This window comes from Dasypus novemcinctus, chromosome 2, assembly GCF_030445035.2.
Source record: "Dasypus novemcinctus isolate mDasNov1 chromosome 2, mDasNov1.1.hap2, whole genome shotgun sequence".
Taxonomy (NCBI): Eukaryota; Metazoa; Chordata; class Mammalia; order Cingulata; family Dasypodidae; genus Dasypus; species Dasypus novemcinctus.
Genome location: NC_080674.1, coordinates 156,377,019 through 156,395,776, shown reverse-complemented (window position 1 = coordinate 156,395,776; position 18,758 = coordinate 156,377,019). Strand labels below are relative to the sequence as shown.

General features: G+C 35.9%; 1 protein-coding gene across 10 annotated transcripts in view; it reads left to right on the top strand.

Moving 5' to 3' along the window:
* Positions 1 to 18,758, top strand: part of JAKMIP2 (janus kinase and microtubule interacting protein 2) — a 197,527-nt gene that overhangs the window by 139,563 nt on the left and 39,206 nt on the right. For 5 of the 10 annotated variants that reach the window (XM_004447106.3, XM_071210545.1, XM_071210544.1 and 2 more), the window contains 11 exons: positions 408 to 506; positions 2,047 to 2,193; positions 2,870 to 3,010; positions 4,898 to 4,954; positions 5,885 to 6,004; positions 7,170 to 7,298; positions 11,413 to 11,496; positions 12,178 to 12,240; positions 15,009 to 15,107; positions 16,271 to 16,369; positions 18,021 to 18,074. In XM_004447106.3, coding sequence (XP_004447163.1) covers positions 408 to 506; positions 2,047 to 2,193; positions 2,870 to 3,010; positions 4,898 to 4,954; positions 5,885 to 6,004; positions 7,170 to 7,298; positions 11,413 to 11,496; positions 12,178 to 12,240; positions 15,009 to 15,107; positions 16,271 to 16,369; positions 18,021 to 18,074 — 1,092 coding nt within the window. The remainder of the gene's footprint in view (positions 1 to 407; positions 507 to 2,046; positions 2,194 to 2,869; positions 3,011 to 4,897; positions 4,955 to 5,884; positions 6,005 to 7,169; positions 7,299 to 11,412; positions 11,497 to 12,177; positions 12,241 to 15,008; positions 15,108 to 16,270; positions 16,370 to 18,020; positions 18,075 to 18,758) is intronic. The other 5 variants (XM_004447107.4, XM_071210556.1, XM_071210559.1 and 2 more) reach the window with 1 other exon arrangement.

The following is an 18,758-nucleotide window of genomic DNA, read 5'->3' as shown; positions in this document are numbered from 1 at the left end:
ACTGTGCCTAAGTGCAATAGCAGGACAGCTGTCTAAGTTGTGGGAAACACTATGATGCAAGAAATGCTCCGAGTCTTATATAATCACAGCATGACCTTGGTCTCACAGCACACAGTTCTGATAAGCTGATCCAAACTTCTGCCATTTCCCATGCCAGGAATCTGGACTCTAGGGAGTAGCTGCTATAGGGAATTCATTTGTGATTTCATCCAGGCCTGGTCTTAAACCCAAGTGGTGACTACTAAGAGTTAGAAGAGAATAAATAGTTACTATTCTCTGAATAAGCGAATGTTTTATTCTCATCTCATGAGCCAAGGGTAAAGAATTGAGCCTATGACTTTTATGAACAGTATTCCAAATCTTTGCGAAAACTTTATTGAGGAAATACTAATTAATTTCATTTGTAGGATTTGAGAAGAAATCAAAAGAGAATAGCTGAATTGAATGCCACTATTAGAAAATTAGAAGACCGGAATACTTTGCTTGGAGATGAACGAAATGAATTGGTAAGTTCTCATCAGAATGTTTTTATTTTATATTTTTGTTAAGCATATTTATAGACATATAATAGAGAAAAGTGCACAAATCATAAATGTACAGCTCAGTAAATAACACAAAGTGTCACTTCTATGTAATCACTACCCCGGTCAGTAAATGGAAGACTGTCAGCATCTTGGAGCCTCCCCTTCTTGTGATCCCTCCACAATCATCATCTGTCTCCTAAAGTTAACCACTCCGCTGACTTCTGTCATCATAGAATTGTGTTGCCATTTTGAAACTCCATGTAAAAGGAATTATTTATTCTTTTGCTCAACATTGTTTATGAGGTTCATACATCATGTTGCATGTAGAGATAGTTCACTCATTTTCAATTCTCTGTAGTATTCAATTAATATACCACAATATATTTCTCCATTCTAATATTAATGGACATTTATATTATTTCCAGTTTAGAGCTGTTAAGAATTGCTGCTACATGTCTTTTATTTATTTTTTTTAAGATTTTTTTAAAAATTTATTTCTCTCCCCTTCCCCCCTCCCGCCCAGTTGTGTGCTCTCTCTGTCCATTCACTGTGTGTTCTTCTGTGACCGCTTCTATCCTGTCAGCGGCACTGGGACTCTGTATTTCTTTTTGTTGCGTCATCTCTCTGTGTGTGCGGTGTCATTCTTGGGCAGGCTGCACTTTCTTTTTGCTCTGGGCCGCTCTCCCTACGGGATGCACTCCCTGCACGCGGGGACACCCCTGTGGCACGGCACTCCCTGCACTCATCAACACTGCGTGTAGGCCAGCTCCACATGGGTCACGGAGGCCTGGGGTTTGAACCACGGACCTCCCATGTGTTAGGTGGACACCCTATTCATTGGGCCTAGTCGGCTTCCCATACATGTCTTTTAGTAAAAAAAAAAAAAAAAAAAAAAAGTGTTCCATTCTGGTGGGAATATACGAGATGGCAAAATTTCTGGATCACAGGATATGAATGTAGTCAGCTTCAGTAGATATTACCAGTTTTTCAAAATATGAGAGTTGCAGTGCTGAGTCAGAAGACTTAGCAAAATCTCTGAAAGAATGGGCTTTGGAGATAAGGCTTAGAGTCAGGTCCTGGTTGTTTTCCTTAATGGCTGTATGATTCAGATGAGCTTCTTTGTCTGAGGCAATGAGAGGGCGTTTCTAGTTGGAGGAGAAGTAAGAGCAAGTGTGGGACTGATGTGGAGCATAATCGGGTAACTGGAGTGAAGGGATGGGGAGCGAAGAAAGTGATTACTCTTCCTGAGATTTTCGAAAACCAGTATATTTACGGCACCTCCTTTCAAGAAATATATTGATTCAAGGTTGTGAACTCTACGATGAAAAGATGTTAGAGTAGAGAAAACTGAAAACCAATCAGTTTGTTAAATGAAGGATTGAAATGTCATTGGCCAGTCCTGGTACACATAGTGAAACATATGAAAGGTGGCCCCAGATTGCTTTCAACCCCACCAATTTATTCTCCCTACCCTCTTCCCAAACCTGCAACTCTTCTCAAATTGCGATTTATTTCTTCCCAGTTAAAACGCGTGCGAGAAACTGAAAAACAATGTAAACCTCTCCTGGAAAGGAATAAGTGCCTCGCCAAGAGAAATGATGAGCTGATGGTGTCTTTGCAGCGCATGGAGGAGAAACTAAAAGCTATTACCAAGGAAAATTCAGAAATGGTGAGTATTATAGCCTCTGTAAAACTGCAGCTTCCTTCTTGATGTTATTCCAATAACTGGACTTACTATTCATTCCCAGCATATTTTTAAAATACAGCGCTATTTAGGAAAGTTTGGATTTTCCTTATGTAAGTAAGGAAATTTTAAGGAAGAAATCAAGAGAAGCTTGCTTACTCTGAATTTTATGGGGTTTTTAAATTTGTGGAACACTAAAAGTGCTTCCAAGAATCTGCACAGTCTCCCAAAACAAGAAATAGAAAAGCAAAGCTTTAACATAACCCCTCAGCCACAGAAACCTCCTTCCAAAAATTTCACTAACTGCTCATTACAGAGCTGCACTGAGATTACCCCCACCCCCCTCTTCTAAGGTCTTGCATGACAGCAGTAAAGAGATACCATCACGTGTATTCTATATCGACAAGTGATGTCCTAATGTACTTCTTAACACACTTCCAATACAACTATACCCGATTTTAGACAACCCCCAATGATTTGGACTTATTATAGCTAGTAAAATGTATTTGTTTTAGTTGGTGTTCATATATTCAAGCTGGGACATTTTCACATCTCTCTGTAGCCTCATAAAGTTTCTACAAATATTTAATAATAACTAAAGTTTATGATTTTTAAAGTCTCTTGTACATTCTTCTTGTCCAATTTTTTTCCCCATATCTAGAGAGAAAAAATAACATCCCATCCACCCCTGAAGAAATTAAAATCTCTTAATGACCTTGACCAAGCTAATGAAGAACAAGAGACAGAGTTTCTAAAACTTCAGGTCATTGAGCAACAGAACATCATTGATGAGCTCACAAGGGTATGTCTTGATCAATCTATAAACTTGAAACTGTTCCCAAGCACAAGTAGCCAATAAATCAACATGCACTGGGAGCACTTAATAATTTTAGATTAGCTCCCAGAGGCCCAAGTTCCTATGTTCAGTATTTAAATATATTCAAGAGATCCTTTCCTCCAAATGTTTTATATTATTAAACTATTTTATACCTTTTCAGTGATAATCCTTTGTTAACTAATTTGATAGCAAATACCAGCAAAGCACATTACAAAGCACACTGTTATGTAAGTAGGTGTGTATGTTATAATAGCTCTCCAATTTAAGGATCCTGAGACTCAGAGGTATGAAGTATTTTACCTACAGTAGCAGGACCATAAGCCTCTTGTTCCGTAGCACCTAGTAGCATCCAGCACCTAGTTACAATTTAATAAATCTTTCTTGAATGAACAACCACATGATTACCTGGCTGACCTAAAATACCAGTCCAGGTTTTCTGACTGTGACTTCGGAACCTGCTGTAGTTAAGTAAAGCAGTTATCACTACTCCCTTTGCAGATGTGGGTAACGGAGGCCCAGAGAAACCATGCCCTTTTCCAGGTCAGTGCTGCCAACAGAGGTGCATTGAGACCTTTAGATGCCTCTGGGTTTTCCACTCTGCCTCTATGTCTTTATTCTGTGAATGGCAACTGTGGTTTTTCTCACTTAAAGACCAAGCCAAGGCCTAGAGACTTGCAGAACTAGTGATGGGGAATTTTAGGTAGTTGTTGCCAGGTTAGGGTAAGCAAGCTGGTTCATTGCTGAGAAGGGAAGGAAGATTATACTATCTGTTTACAATTATATATGGTTCATCTTTTCTAAAATTTCTATGTTGAGTATGTTATACTACATTTAACAGATAATCTAAGTATATAACTTAGATAAATTGAAATATTGATAGAGTTTGTATGATCAAAATATTTCTACTTATAAAGGTGAAAAATCCAAAAGCTTAAACACCACTGCTTTGACCCAGATTATTTACCAGACATGATCTTCTAAAGCTGTATGCCCTGTATTCCACTTCCATATCCGAGTAACTCATACATTTCACAGATTCACTAGTCCAGGAATTTGCCTGACTTAGAGCATCTTCAAGCATCCTGAGATTAGCTCTGAGATTCTTATAACGTTTTGGGCTATTTATGCATGTCAGTCAGACTTTCTAAGAGACGAAAGTTTTGTCTATTTTGCTTTGAATTTTCGCAGCTTAGAAGTGCGTGGAGCTTTGAGCAGATCAATCCCCCAAATTCCAGTGGTATTTCCATTCACAGCAAGAATGAATCAAGAGATCCTTAATTATTTCTAGTAACTCTTTTAGTTTCCAGAAGTTTCCAATGATATAATAATAAAACAAGGAAAGAAAGAAAAGCTACATGACTTAGGGTATAACCAGCTAAACATGCTGATCTTCAGGTAAGAACAAGGATCTAAGGATAGTCAAAGGGAGCTCTCTCAACATCTTTCAAATGAGTAAACAGAATACGGTTTTACTTTATTGTGAAAAGCTATTTTAACACTTAAATTTATAGTAATTTTGGGCCAGGAAAACGGAAAAACTGCTTTGGGGGAATATGAATATTTTCAGAACTAGTTGATTTTCAAATATAAAACAAAGGATTCTGATTTGGAAATATAATGTACGTCCTTTGGTGAGGCTCTCAGATGCACTTAGCAAGAAAAGTTGTATAATATTCTTAATTTGAAAATATTTAAGTAGCAAACCCCCAAATAACCAAAATTTACAAAATATAATCTTATTTTAAATAGAAATATTTAATGACTGGGGCGGGGGGGGGAGGGGAGCAACTCTGTCTTTGCAAACAGCTCTCAAGAACATGTACCATGGAAAGTTCTTCGCTTTTTTTCCAGGACAGAGAAAAACTCATCCGTAGGAGAAAGCATAGAAGAAGTTCCAAGCCAATTAAGGTAATGAGAAAACTAGGTTATCATGCATTTTCCATAAACAGAGCCAGAGAGGTGAGGCTTGCCAAGGAATCTTCCTGCAAAGATGTGATAAGTCAGATGTTTCTGAACTGCAGCAAACTCTGGGCTTTATTTGCTAAAAGAAAATCTCTTCTCTCGGCATTTCTCAGAAGTTTAAAAATGGTTGTATTGTGGATTTTAACCTTAAGGGCTTGCTTAATTAGATAATTCTACCAAATGGCTTTCTCTGAATGGAGAGGCCAATGGATTTGATGTAGAAATGGTATTCTGATAAACTGGAAAGTCACACTCCCAGAACATGCAAGGGATACATATGATTTGAGGTCTCCCACTGAATAAAATTAGAGTCCGATGCCCACCCTATATCTGAATAATATATTTTTATTTTTATGCTAGTGGTAATGATACTTCTAATCCACTAATAGCTGTATAGTCTCTTATAATTCACATAGTATCATTAATTTGACTTTTTGTCTTGTTTTTTGTTTTATTTTCAAGTACACCGTTTGGTTTGGATGTAGAATTGAGGGACAAGGCTTAAGATCTGGAAATCCCCATCACATAGATGCCTGGGCTTTTAGCATCCCTCAGTTGTGTGTTAAATATTGGAAAGCATAAATCAGATGTACACATAATGGCATAGAATATAATTTAAAGAGGATCCAATGTTGCCATGAAGAAAGCCAAGTATTAATGAGTCTGCCTTGAACACATCAGAAGTGAAATAATAATGGGAGAAACCTTCGTTGGCATTAACATGTTCTTCCTAATATTTTTATTTCATCAAGGAAACATTAAAGGATCCGTATCTTAAATGTTCATTTACATTTTTGCCAGCTGACAATGTTTTAATAGTATGTCAACTTTCCCCACTGTCAATTTTATCAGTAAGTATGTACTTTCCCTCACTAGAGGCCTATTTTGGATCCATTTATTGGCTATGATGAGGACTCAATGGATTCAGAGACATCATCCATGGCCTCATTTAGAACAGACCGAACACCAGCTACCCCTGATGATGACTTGGATGAAGTAAGCTATTCCATATCTCTAGTGCTTTGTGATTTTATCAACAAATCTTTTCTTTTAGAGGTAAAAAAAAAAAAGCATTTCATTTTTCAAGCTCCTTTATGAAAATGATCTGATAATAGTGACTGATTTTGAGCCCAAACAACTTTGTTACCTTTTGGAAAATAGCTTCACCTCTGTCCTGTAACCCTTTTAGAAACTTCTCTACATTTCAGCTCTGTAACTTGAAAACTTCTTTCAAAAGAAAAGCTACTTTCTAGGGATGGTGTGATCCAAAATACTGAGCTTAGAAGGCTTTTGGATACCTCTGAATGACAGTGTTTAGCAAATTGTGCTCTGTGGACCATTTTCCTCAGAATGACCTGAGGGCTTCAGTTACAATGAAAATTCCTGGACCTAACCATACACCTCCTGAGCCAGGATCTTGAGGGTGGAGCCTCCACATTTATTTTTCACAAAATCCCCTGGTTAATGTGTTCCCCTCTAAATAATGAAAACTAAAGCTATACAACTCTGTTTTTATAGTTATCTGAAGAAGTTGCTGAATATGAATGTATTGAAAAGAAGTGAGATTACAGGGAGCAGATGTGGCTCAAGCAGTTAAGTGCCTGCTTCCCACATGGGAGGTCCTGGTTTGGGTTCTTGGTGCCTCCTAAAAACAGCAAGCAAAACAAATGAAAAAACCAATCAGGGGAGCCAATGTGACTCAGTAGTTAAGCACAGTTCCCACGTATGAGGTACTGGGTTTAATCCTCAGCCCTAGTACCTTTAAAAAAAAAAAGAGACTAAGTGACTATCATTTCCTCAAATTTGGATACAAAATCTGGGTATCATTTCTAATTTGGATCCAGAACTTGACTGAAATCTGAGCTCAAATGGGCAGTCACCAGAAATGTAAATATAAACAAATATTTCTTTTATTAAAGTAAAAACAGGTATTTCTGTGATATTCATCTTGTAATATTAAAATATGTGTATAACAAACATTTTAGAGTTTAAAATAAAATTTAAAAATACATAAAATCAAGCAAAGTATTAACATGTCTAAAGAGTGGGCAAATGTTAATATTTAATATTTCACATTGAACATAGGTTCTGAACATAACACAGTTTTATTTTGTTTTTTTGGTGGGGGGTGTTTTTGTTTTTGTTATTTTTTAACTTCTAGAGTTTAGCAGCAGAAGAATCTGAGCTACGATTTCGACAATTAACAAAAGAATACCAAGCCCTCCAAAGAGCATATGCCCTCCTGCAGGAGCAGACTGGAGGCATCATTGATGCTGAAAGAGAAGCCAAGGTTAGTGCACATTTGGGGAGAGTGCTCTGAAATGGCTTGCAATGGTCATAGCATGAAAGTACCTTAGACATAAAAATATCAATAGGATAGTTTTCCCTGAACCTTCCTCTTCACTGCCACTTTTGAGCTATTGTCTCTTTTATGTCAACAAACCTTGGATCTAGAGACATTAGAACCAGCTTAGATTGATGCTTTTATTCCTTTAAACACATATATGTCTTACTCTTGCTGTTTGAAAACTTAAGTTCTCAAACCTAGACAGTATTGAATTTTGATAATTCATTTTTTAGTTTCTTGTTTAGAGAAAGAGCTTTTATCTTTCAAAGGAAATGGTTAGGCAGTCTCTTTTCTTAGTAAGTGCCTGACATTACTTTTGACAGTTTACCAAGGACTTTCACAGAAAATATCACATTTAATCCTTGTGACAGCCCCTAAGGGCAGGTATTTTATAAAAGAGGGATTTGAGTCTCAGAGAAGTTAATTTAATTGCCCAATATCACACAGCTAGTAAGTGGCAAGTTGGGATTCTACTTCAAATCTTTATTGGGTCAAATGTTCTTTCCATTATGTCACAACTGCCTTCTATATACCTATTTCCACAAAAGGGAATGTGCACAATACTAATAAACATTTTTTGAGTTTTTGCTGTCCACCTGTTGTGCTGAGTACTTTACATGCATTAGCTTATACAATCCTAAAACAACCCTGTGAGGTAGATACTATTATGATTTCCTTTTACGTAGATACTATTACAATTTCCTTTTACAGAAGAGGAAATATTAGCCTAAGCACTAAATGTAGCTTAGTGTGGTTAAATTATTTACCTAGGGTCACAGAGCCAGGATATGACCTGCTGACTCCAGAGTCTTAACTACCACATCATATCTACCTCATAGATAATTTTACATGGGGTGAGAGGGGGCATAGTAATGTAGTGATTTTTTCCAACTTCTCCTTTAGAGGATGTGCAGTGTGCTGAGGCATGTTGCCAGAATTTGTGCTAGTTTTCAGTGGAAAAGAATAGATCTTACAACTATATGTTTTTACATAGTAGGATTATATGTATACATACATACATGCAAACATATGCTTACCTAGTGAGTCAACAGGTTTTTAAAAACACTGATTTGGAATAGACAAGCAAGCAGTCTCTGGAGATTTTTCTGAAAGAGTATCCATGTGTGCCTTCATGTATTCCTTACTACTCTATTTGTGTATTTATAGTATTTACTAAGCATTCTTACAAACATGGTATTGGGCAGATAAAATAATAGCATATGCCTGTTTTCTGGATAGGTGATATCATAGAAACCAGTCCTCTTTCTCTCATCTGATTCTCCTATTTATATAAAGGTCTAGCTTTAGCAAAAATGATATAAAACTTAGAAGCATTATCTACGGTCATTAAAGTAGTCAGGGCTTACAATTCTGAGCAAAATAGACTAAAACAAATCAAGTAGTTAGAAAAAGTAGAGTAAACTCAAAGAAAGGAAAAAGAAATAAATACTATGATAAAAGAACACCAATGAAAACAAAAAATAGAAAATCTGAAGACAGAAGATAAAAGGAACAAGATGTGAAAAAAGAGTGAAAAGGGAAATATAACCCCTAAACAATTAAGATTTTTAAGAAAGGAGAATGTAATAAATAAAATTAAATTAAAATAGATAATTTCAATAGAACTAAAACTATTACGTAAACTAAATCCCTAGATAAATCTCTAACTACAAAATATATTCCCAGAGAGTTTTACAGCTGAGTTCTGCCAAATAATCAAAGAACAGATACTACCAATATTATACAAATTCTTCCTGAGAATAAAAATATGGGAATGGTTCTTCCCAAATTAATTTATAAACCAGACACAAAAACTAGAAAATGAGACTATGATAATAATTATAGGCCAACTTTACTTATGAAAATAGATACAAAAATCCTAAAGAAATATAAATAAATCAAATATTAAAATGCACACACACCATGACCAAATTAGGATTTTCCTAAAAGTGCAAATATAATTCCACATTAAAAAATATCCAATAATACAATTCACTGTAATTCCCTAATGGGTGAAACCATATAATCATTCCAATACAAACAAATATACAAAAGATTATCATCAGCACCCATTTGAGGTTAAAAAAAGTTCTTAGCAAAATTAATAATAGAGTTTTTTTTACCTGCTAAAGGTGAATATAATATTTAATCATCCAAAGAATTATTCTCCTTACAATGAAGAGTAAGAAAATGATGTTTACCACTCCTGATTTTATTCAACCCTATATTAAAAAGCCTATACAGATCCTAATACAAGAATAAAATATGTATAAGGGCAGGAAAGAAAAAAAACGCTGTAATTTCAACAGAAAATATTATTGTTTATATAGAGAATACAAGAATGGAACAAATAATGCAGCACAGCAAGGTTGTTATACAAGATCAGCATCCAGAACCGCTTACACGTACACATAAGATAAAGATAGATATAGAGATAGATAGAGATATATGTTACCAAGGAATTAATTTAGGAGAAGTGTAGTATTTTATGGGAAAACTTACCTAACAGAAAAATAGGCAAAATGATATAAAAGGCATTTAGCAGAAGAGGAATCCTAAATGGCTAATTAACCTTTTTAAAAGTACCCCTACATACTAATTATCAAGAAAACACAAACTAAAATAGCAATTGAATATTATTTTATAATCAGCAGGTCTTTTTCCTATTAGTAGAAAAAATCTGACAATAGATAATGCTATATTTTGGAGATGATATGGAGAATCAATAACTCTCCTACATGGCTGGAAGAATTTGGCTTATCCATTTTGGAGCGAGACATTATCTAATTGTAAAATTGAAAATATACATACCCTATGACCTAGCACATACCCTAGAGAAATTTTTACACATGCTCTTAAGAAGACATATTTGTACATGGCAGCCTGATTTATAATAACAAAACAAATGAAAATAATCTCAATGTTTATCATCACTAAAATGAATAATTTGTGATAACCTCACTCAATGGAATGGCAAATAGTGGTTAAATGAATAAATTAGAGTTAAATGTAGCAAAAGGGATAAATCTCAATTTTTTTGCCAAAGATTATATTGTTTGAGAAAAGCAATTACTTACCATATAGAATATGATAGTTATTTAAAGTTTAAATACATAATATATATATACACACAGTTTAATGGCTACACACATGTACATATTAACCTTAGGAAGGAGTTGAAACATGCTCTAAAGGGAAACATGGGTTTTAACTGTTTGTTAACATAATAAGACTATAATTCATAGGAAGTAAATATGGAACTTTTGATAAAACAGGATGGTGGGTAGGCAGGTGTTATGTTATTTTTCATATTTCTGTTTATTTAAATTATTTCATTTAAAGAGGACCAAAAAGTAGTGATTAAAATCATGACCCAATTCATGCTACTTACAGTCTAAGAAGGGAGACTTCTTTGTTATATTGAATTGTAATGTGTCCTAAGTATTTAAACCCAAGACAATGAGATGATAAAGGCTCTGGGACTGTGTGGAAGATTATTCAACCACTCTTGGATCTGTGTATTTGTTTTGTGAGCATCAATTTATGATCTTTAAATTCATGGTTTGATTAGGACACATTCATGAATTCATAGACAGTTGAGATTGCCATGAGCTGGAACAGCAGGAAGGATGACAATATGGGATACACATCTGGCTTTGAAAGAATGGAAAAATTTTGGTCAGACAAAATGGGAGAAGGCTTTCCAAGAGGGGAACTGGTTCAAAGAGATATGTAGAAGTTACAAGACACTTTTAGGAAGCAAGGAGATCACCAGTAAGCAAAGGTGGGCCTTGTATCAAAGTGTGATGCAGAAAGATTGGAAATATAAAGGGAGTTCTTGATGCCAAGCTAAAGAGATTGAAATATAGCCAGACGGTAAAGGGTGTCACTGGAAGTTTTAAGCAAGTTTCTGGATAAAAAGGTAGTTTAGAAAGATTATAATAGAATTTAGTTTTATTTCCTCTTGCTTGTTGAATTCTAGGCAAGGGACATATAAGGGAGGGGAAAAAATGAATTACCATCTACTTGTTGAGCTCTGGAATTTTGATTTCACTAGGCTCAAGAACAGCTTCAAGCAGAAGTGCTAAGATATAAAGCCAAAATTGAAGATCTGGAAGCAACTCTGGCTCAGAAAGGGCAGGTAGGCATTTGGTTGTTAGAATTTCTTCAGACACGGTCAATTCAATGTGACCTTCCTCTACGTCACCCTGTGCATGGGGCAGCATCCAGGACAAAGCTTGGCTCTCTACAGTGACCTTTTTCAAATTGTGTCAGAATGTTCAACTTTATGTTTCTGTCCCCAGTACTTTCCTGCCAGTGTGTGACCAGCCACAGCTGCGAATGAGGTTGGGCAAGAGTGAGAATGCCAGAGGAAGAGGAACCCTGTACAAATAGCCTAGAGTTGTCATAACTGCTAAGACAGGGACCCACCCCTCCAGCTGCATTCTTTGCCTCTATGCTACATTTATGGTTCCGCATTTTAATGTTTTCCATCCATATGTACCTAGCCTGTGTGCATTCTGACCCTTTTCACTTTTTGCCTGTGTGGTCACTTCTGAGTCCCCAGAAGGCTGGTCCTGGATTATTCTGACTGTAAAAGCTAGCGATAGTGAGTAACAACAAGAAAGGGGTTAAATTTTCCTGGCAACTTTGGCCCCAATGCCTTTGAATAAAGAGCTGGAAGGGGTAGGTGTCTTTTGCCAGTCGTTGGCAGGCAAGCACACTGGGTGAAAAGAAGACAGCTCTGGCAAAGCGGTTTGACGACACCTGCTCTTTCGTGCCACTCTGAAATGCTGACTGCGCAATATTCTTTGTCAAACAGGATTCACACTGGGTAGAAGATAAACAACTTTTCATTAAGAGAAACCAGGAGCTTTTAGAAAAGGTATGTTGGGCGCAACACCCTAGTGGGGCAGAGGAGAAAATGATGAGAGATCCAGGAGCAGCAGGGGGTGCTCTCAGGAGTGGCACAGGGGCCAGGGGAAGGGGAGGCTTTTCCGGCGCTGCACTCTCCTCTGCTGCGTGCTCAACTGCATCCCTGTCACCGCCATCACCATCAGTTTAGTGGCACGTGTGCATGGCTCTGCGCTGGGCATTGTGCAGACTTGAAAAGATGTGATCCCTGAAAGCTATGGATTTGTTAACCATATGTGTATATATACACTGTCGATATATATATATATATATATATAGTACATGTATATATACACACACACATGCACACATCCTATGTGGTTGTCCATCTACAAAACACTTACTTTGTGCTAGGAAGGGACACAATATGACTCCAAAACCATGCTGCAACCTAGCATAAACTGTGTTCTCACTTTTAATCTTTTTGCTAAGCTTGGCTCTTTATATATATTTATTTTTAATTTAAAAAAATTTTTTAAATATGCATCCAAAGAACAAAACAGTGTGTCCAGGAAGTTGTTCACTAAATCAAGATACTGAAGCATGGATAAGGACCAATAAATATCATTAATTTTGCTTATATGTATATAGGCTTTTGATTTGGGGCAATTAAATATAACAAATTATTTTAAGCTCAAAGTTGGCTTTTCCTTTGGTGTTTATTTTCTGCAAATAAAGTAAAAGATTAAAAAGCAGTCTTATATGATTCTTCAGAAGTAATTGCAAAGTCCATTTGAATTAGGGAAATAATTTTTTAGGTCAATCCAAAGTTATGTATTTCTTCAGGATTATTTTGTCAATTATTTGTATCAATATTTTCTACCCTTGACAAGTAATAAAAAGTCAACCACAACACCCTCATAGGCATGGGGAGGAGAAATATGCTTGCCCTCACTCATATCTTGAGTAACCTCTCTTCTAATCTGGCAAATCAGGACCTCCTAATCACGGTATCTGAGAGAGCTAAATATTCATGCAGTTTAGTGTGGAACTCCACAGCCTGCATTTTCCAGATCAAAAAGTTTGTAAGAATGAGTGTCACCATCACTTCCTCCATGATGAAAGACAGAGCTGGTATATAGAGGGTGGGTGGGGGCCCCAATGATGTGTTCTAGGGTTGAGTGCTATTACTCTCAGGAAGGTTAAAGTCTCCTGTAAAGAAATCTCATCGGGCATGGGCCCTGGTCTGTGAAGTACAAGCTGGGAACTGCTGATATAATCATTAGTGCTAATCAGCAGAACCATCAATCCTCCCCAAATATCCAAACATCTAGGAAGTAGAATCTCTTTTTTTTTTTTGTCTTTATTTATTATTTTAATATTACATTCAAAAAATATGAGGGAAAGTAGAATCTTGACTATGATCTAAGTCAACTTTTAAAAGCTTTTGAAATTTCACTAGACCAGGAATACCTGGTGTAAAAAAAAGTTCAGTTGTCTCCATTAATTAATGTCATCTAATTTCTTACTATATTCCCAGTTTATTTTACATTTTCATATATCAGGACACTATGAGAAAATTGATTTTCATAGGCTCAGAGATCTCTGGGAATAAGTGATATTATATTTCTTTATCATTTAAAAAACTAATCCCCATTATGTCTCCTGTCTCATTTCCTTTAGTCATGGTTTCTGACCAAAAGCAAAAATTTTGAGCCCAGTTTCCAAGAGTAAAAGGAAAACAGAGCTAAAATTAAAGCTAATCCTTTTACTACAGGTATATGTATTTGGGGAAGTAAGATTCATCCTCTGATAAAAAATAAACGAACATGGTTTTGTGTTTTTTAATTCAAAACTTTTAGTTACTCTGCATAAGGCCCAACCACACAGTTACTATCAAAGACAGCCCACACCTACTGCAGTTTACAAAGATTTTCTGATCCCTTAAAATTTAAAGATGTATCAGATGTGGACTCTGTCTACAGGAAGAGGCACACTTTTACACAACTAACCTAATTCAAGGCTTTATCAAAAGGAAGAGGTATCACTTCTGTATGCATAGACTAGGGAAGACTTTTATGGTAAAAGATGTTAGATCTTGGTGTTCAAGGATGGATAGGATTTCCTCCCATAGAAAAGGAGAGGAGATGAACCCTTTTCGAGTGGAGAAATAAACAGTTACAGAGCTCTTGTGCTGGTCAATTCATTAGGTAGATCAGTGTTTCTAGATTGTAGTATATGTGAGTGCATGTGAATATAAAGATAAAAATGATAACATTTGAAACTGGAAAACCAGGTGGCAACCAGATTAAGGTTTTGGAATTCTATTGTAAGGAGTTGCGCTTTATTCTCTAGGTAATTGGAAGTCAGCAAAATTTTGTATATGGTCAGAAATGCTTTTTGTTTTTTTTTAATTCTCTTGAGAATTTGTAACTGCAGAAAGTATCCCCAAATGAGAGGTCTCAGTCCCCTATTTACAGCTTCTAAACTGGCTCCAGTATGCTGCCCCCGACCCACCCTAAGTGTATATATATATAGCAAGTACTCCTAGATTTACAGTATCCCTAGACTCTCCCCCAAAATGGAGATGTCCTCCTGCGATTTCCTCCATGACCAGAAGAACTCAACCAAAGGATGAGAAGGAAAGCTAAAGACTTATTTTATTTACATATACTTGGGAAATGTTTTCATGATCTAGATGATTTATTCACTGAATAAATGAATGCTGTCCATGCTTACTTTGCAAAGTTGCAGATGATTTTTACAATGCTCACCTAACTAAAGGATTTACTTTATTAGATAGAAAAACAGGAGGCAGAAAATCACCGGTTACAACAGGAACTGCAGGATGCCAGAGACCAGAATGAGCTGCTGGAGTTTCGAAACTTAGAGCTAGAAGTAAGGAAACAATAATAATAATAATCAAAATAATCATAAAAACATACATTGAGCACTTACTATATGCTGGGTGCTGAATTAACAATTTCACATGCATTCTGTCATTTGAACGCCACAGCTACCCTCCAGACTTTATAAATGAGGCAACTGAGATTAAATAACTTTCCCAAGACCCATGACTAGTGAGTGGTAAAGCCTCGATACAACTCAGAACTGTCTACTCGGAGACAGCACTTTTCAATACTACTGCCTTCATGAGCAAGGCAAATGAATAATTTTTTAAAATAATTTAAATAATTGATTTCAACCTCATCATTATTCCATTGCTCTTAAATAATAATTTCCATACTTCATTGAATTTTGACTCAATAAAAATGTTAAAGGATTATATTTCAAAATATGCTATATATGAAAATATTTTATACTAAAATTAGATACTTGAATTTATAAGGAAACATTTTTGTCCATAGTGGATTTATGCAAAAGGAGGCTAAGAAGTAAGGTAATATGCTTTAGGAAATACCTGGGTTAAGTTAATCAGATTTCAGGGTTTTTTCAAAGTGTATCATGTAAATCAAATCAGGTTTTGATTGTATCATGCTGAACCTAGCTGGGGTTCTGGTTGACCATATTTAAAGGATAAGAAGAACTCCCATTTGATTCCTCTGTTATTTTGACGGTGAATTCTTGTTGAGATTATTTCAAATTAGGTCTGGATAAAAAGATAGCATTTGGAATGCTTGCAGTGAAGAAAAATAAGGCATCTTTTGCAGTCCATATATCTCACTCATAAAGCTTGAGTGTACTGAATATGCAAAAGGCTGTTAAGCTGTCATAAAACTTCATGGCAAGACCACTCTTTGTGATATATGAGAGATCTAAATATTCATACAGTTTCCACTGGAACTCCACTTCCCACATATTCCAGATCAAAAATTTTGCAAGGATAGATGGGACCGTCTATACATTCTTCTCTCATACCTCTTAGTTGCTAGGCAATTTTTTTCCCATTAAATTTACGAATGAGCCTCTTGAGTTTGATTTATTTCCAAATGATATATTGATAAACTGCTGGCATAGCATAGAGAACACTGACACCTAGTTTCATGTTTAAACAGTTGTTACTTTTTTTTTAATTCTCACATCTTTCACTGTACTTCAAGGAAAGAGAGAGACGATCTCCTCCATTTAACCTACAAATTCACCCATTCTCAGATGGTGTGAGTGCTCTACAGATCTACTGTATGAAAGAAGGTGTCAAGGTAGGCAGATACTTAATTTTTATGTTTTTAGAAATTAGAGAAACTTGGAATTGGAAAAGGGAAATTTGGTCATGTCTTTTGGTCACTGGATGTCATTTTGATCCAAATTACTTAGGGAGTGAAAATAGCCACATCTATTGGGAAAATCAATAGAACATAAACAAAATAAATCAGTGACCTATATATGAATTGTCATAACAAAAAGAACCCAGGAAGCCATGGTTATTTAGAACAGAGGAACATAATGATACAGAATCAAAAGATATATTAAGATAATTAATTTTCATTATTCAGAAGAACTATTAAATAGATTTAACCCTTCAAGAAATATAGTTCAAGTTCTCCCAGACCAAAAGTATCTGTTGAGTCCCTTTGCTGTGCTGCTCTAGGTGCTGTGGAATTCATGTTCATGGAATTTCAGAGTTAGGAGAGATCTTGAAATCATCCAATCCACTCTCTCTTCCAATATGTTTAATTTAGGAAGGATTTCGCTTTTGAAAAAACTTAGAGTTGGTAACATATTTACCATATTTAGACAAAACATAATTCTATCTTTAGTGATTGTAGAATGCATTTTAGATATTAAGGTTGAATTTAGGTGGCTTGTCTCCTGGAAAATATACTGTGCTTCAAGGTAGTGAAATTGCATTGTGAAAATCTACTCAGAGGTAAAGCTAGAAAGCCTCCTGCTATTTCTGGTCTCTCCCTCTCTGCATGGCCCCTCCTATTCCCACTGAGCTGCCAGGCACACCTGCTTTAGTTACCTTCTCTCCACCCATGAGATTGAGCTAGATTTCCCTTTCCTGCTGTATTGCTGTGTGAACATGAGCAAAAGGAGAAAGTGATACTACTGAGGGTAAAAGGAGGAGGGAGAAATGAGGTAATAAAATTGTGCTGCCTTGTCTTCCATCTTAAACCACTTTGGTGGTGTTTAAACCTCTGGCCTTCCTGGGCTGCATGAAAAAAATTTTTTTGATTCAACTCGAATTAAATGTAAAACAACTTACTTTGTCTTCCCATAGATACTTTTCCTTAGATAAGTCACAAACAACCTGTTCTGATGGATTTAAACAAGAGCCGAGGGAACTCTTTCAAATGGGGTTCAGCTGCTTCAAACTGACTCAAGGGCTATTGTAAAAATTAGTTGCATCCCATAGAATGAAATTAATGCCAAACACCTAAAAAATGGAATTGTGCTATAGTTTTTTGTGTGGTAGTCAAAAGTCAACCAGGTCAGAATTCTGTAATTAGAATGAAATTGGTTGATTCTTTGTATTATTATGTATTACTTTTCTTTATGCTTGAAATCTTATATAATTGAAAAAAAGAGTTTGCCAATTATAAGGAAAAAAGTCAATGATTATATTTTGAGACCTTAGTATATGTCAGACCCTTTCATACACAGTCTCATTCTCCTTCATCTCAGCCTATGAAGGAGGTATTTATTATCTCCTACCAGACAATTAAGTAGTTTGCTCAAGTTCACACAGCTATAAGCAGAGTAGAAACTTATAACCAGGTCTGCCTGATTGAAAATAATCCAACGAAGTATAGGCCTTAAACTGTCTTCCCTAATTTAGGGTTCACACACTGATAAAATGTTGGGCCATATTTGTGTCTTTGATTTAAATGTATCTCCTTGATCTTGCAGGACGTGAACATCCCTGATCTTATAAAGCAGCTTGATATCTTAGGTGATAATGGGGTAAGTAATGAATTCATAAATTCACTAAAGATGTGAACTTACCTAAATAGGGGCAACAAATACTTGCCAATGAATGCATCATGTATAAATTAGAAGCAAGTGAGACCCCATGGTCACCTAAGGAATTCAGCTTCCTGGAGATAATCTGCATTTTCAAAGAACTTGGTCTAAAGGGTTGTAAAGGATCTCTGGATGTTTGTGACAAAAGTGGGGCCAGGCAAAGTACTTTTCATGGGTAGGTTTCAGATTTAAATGTCTACCACATTTGCAGTGATTAAAGTTAATTACTGTCTACTATTGCTTGGAGGCACCTAGTGTGAAATTAATCAGTCATGCAGTTGGAAATGCTGCTAAATAATGGGGTTGGTGGCAGTGCCATAAAAATGGACCAGGAAGCTATAATCTCTTTTCTCTCTGAAAACACCTTCCAGGCAGGGTCAGGGCGTATTAATTCAGTGGGAGGACCATTCGTTGAGATATGAGATGAATGATGCATGTATGTCTCCAAGGTTGAAGGATTCGCACTATCTTTTTCCCTGAAAAAATTATCAGAGAAGAAAACAGAATCAATTAAAATCATAACAAACAGCTATGAGGAGACTGTTCTTTATTTCATTTTGGTTTCTGTTTTTCTTATAATGTGAAGTGTATTCATAGTAAAATCAACTCACTCTTGGTCAGATA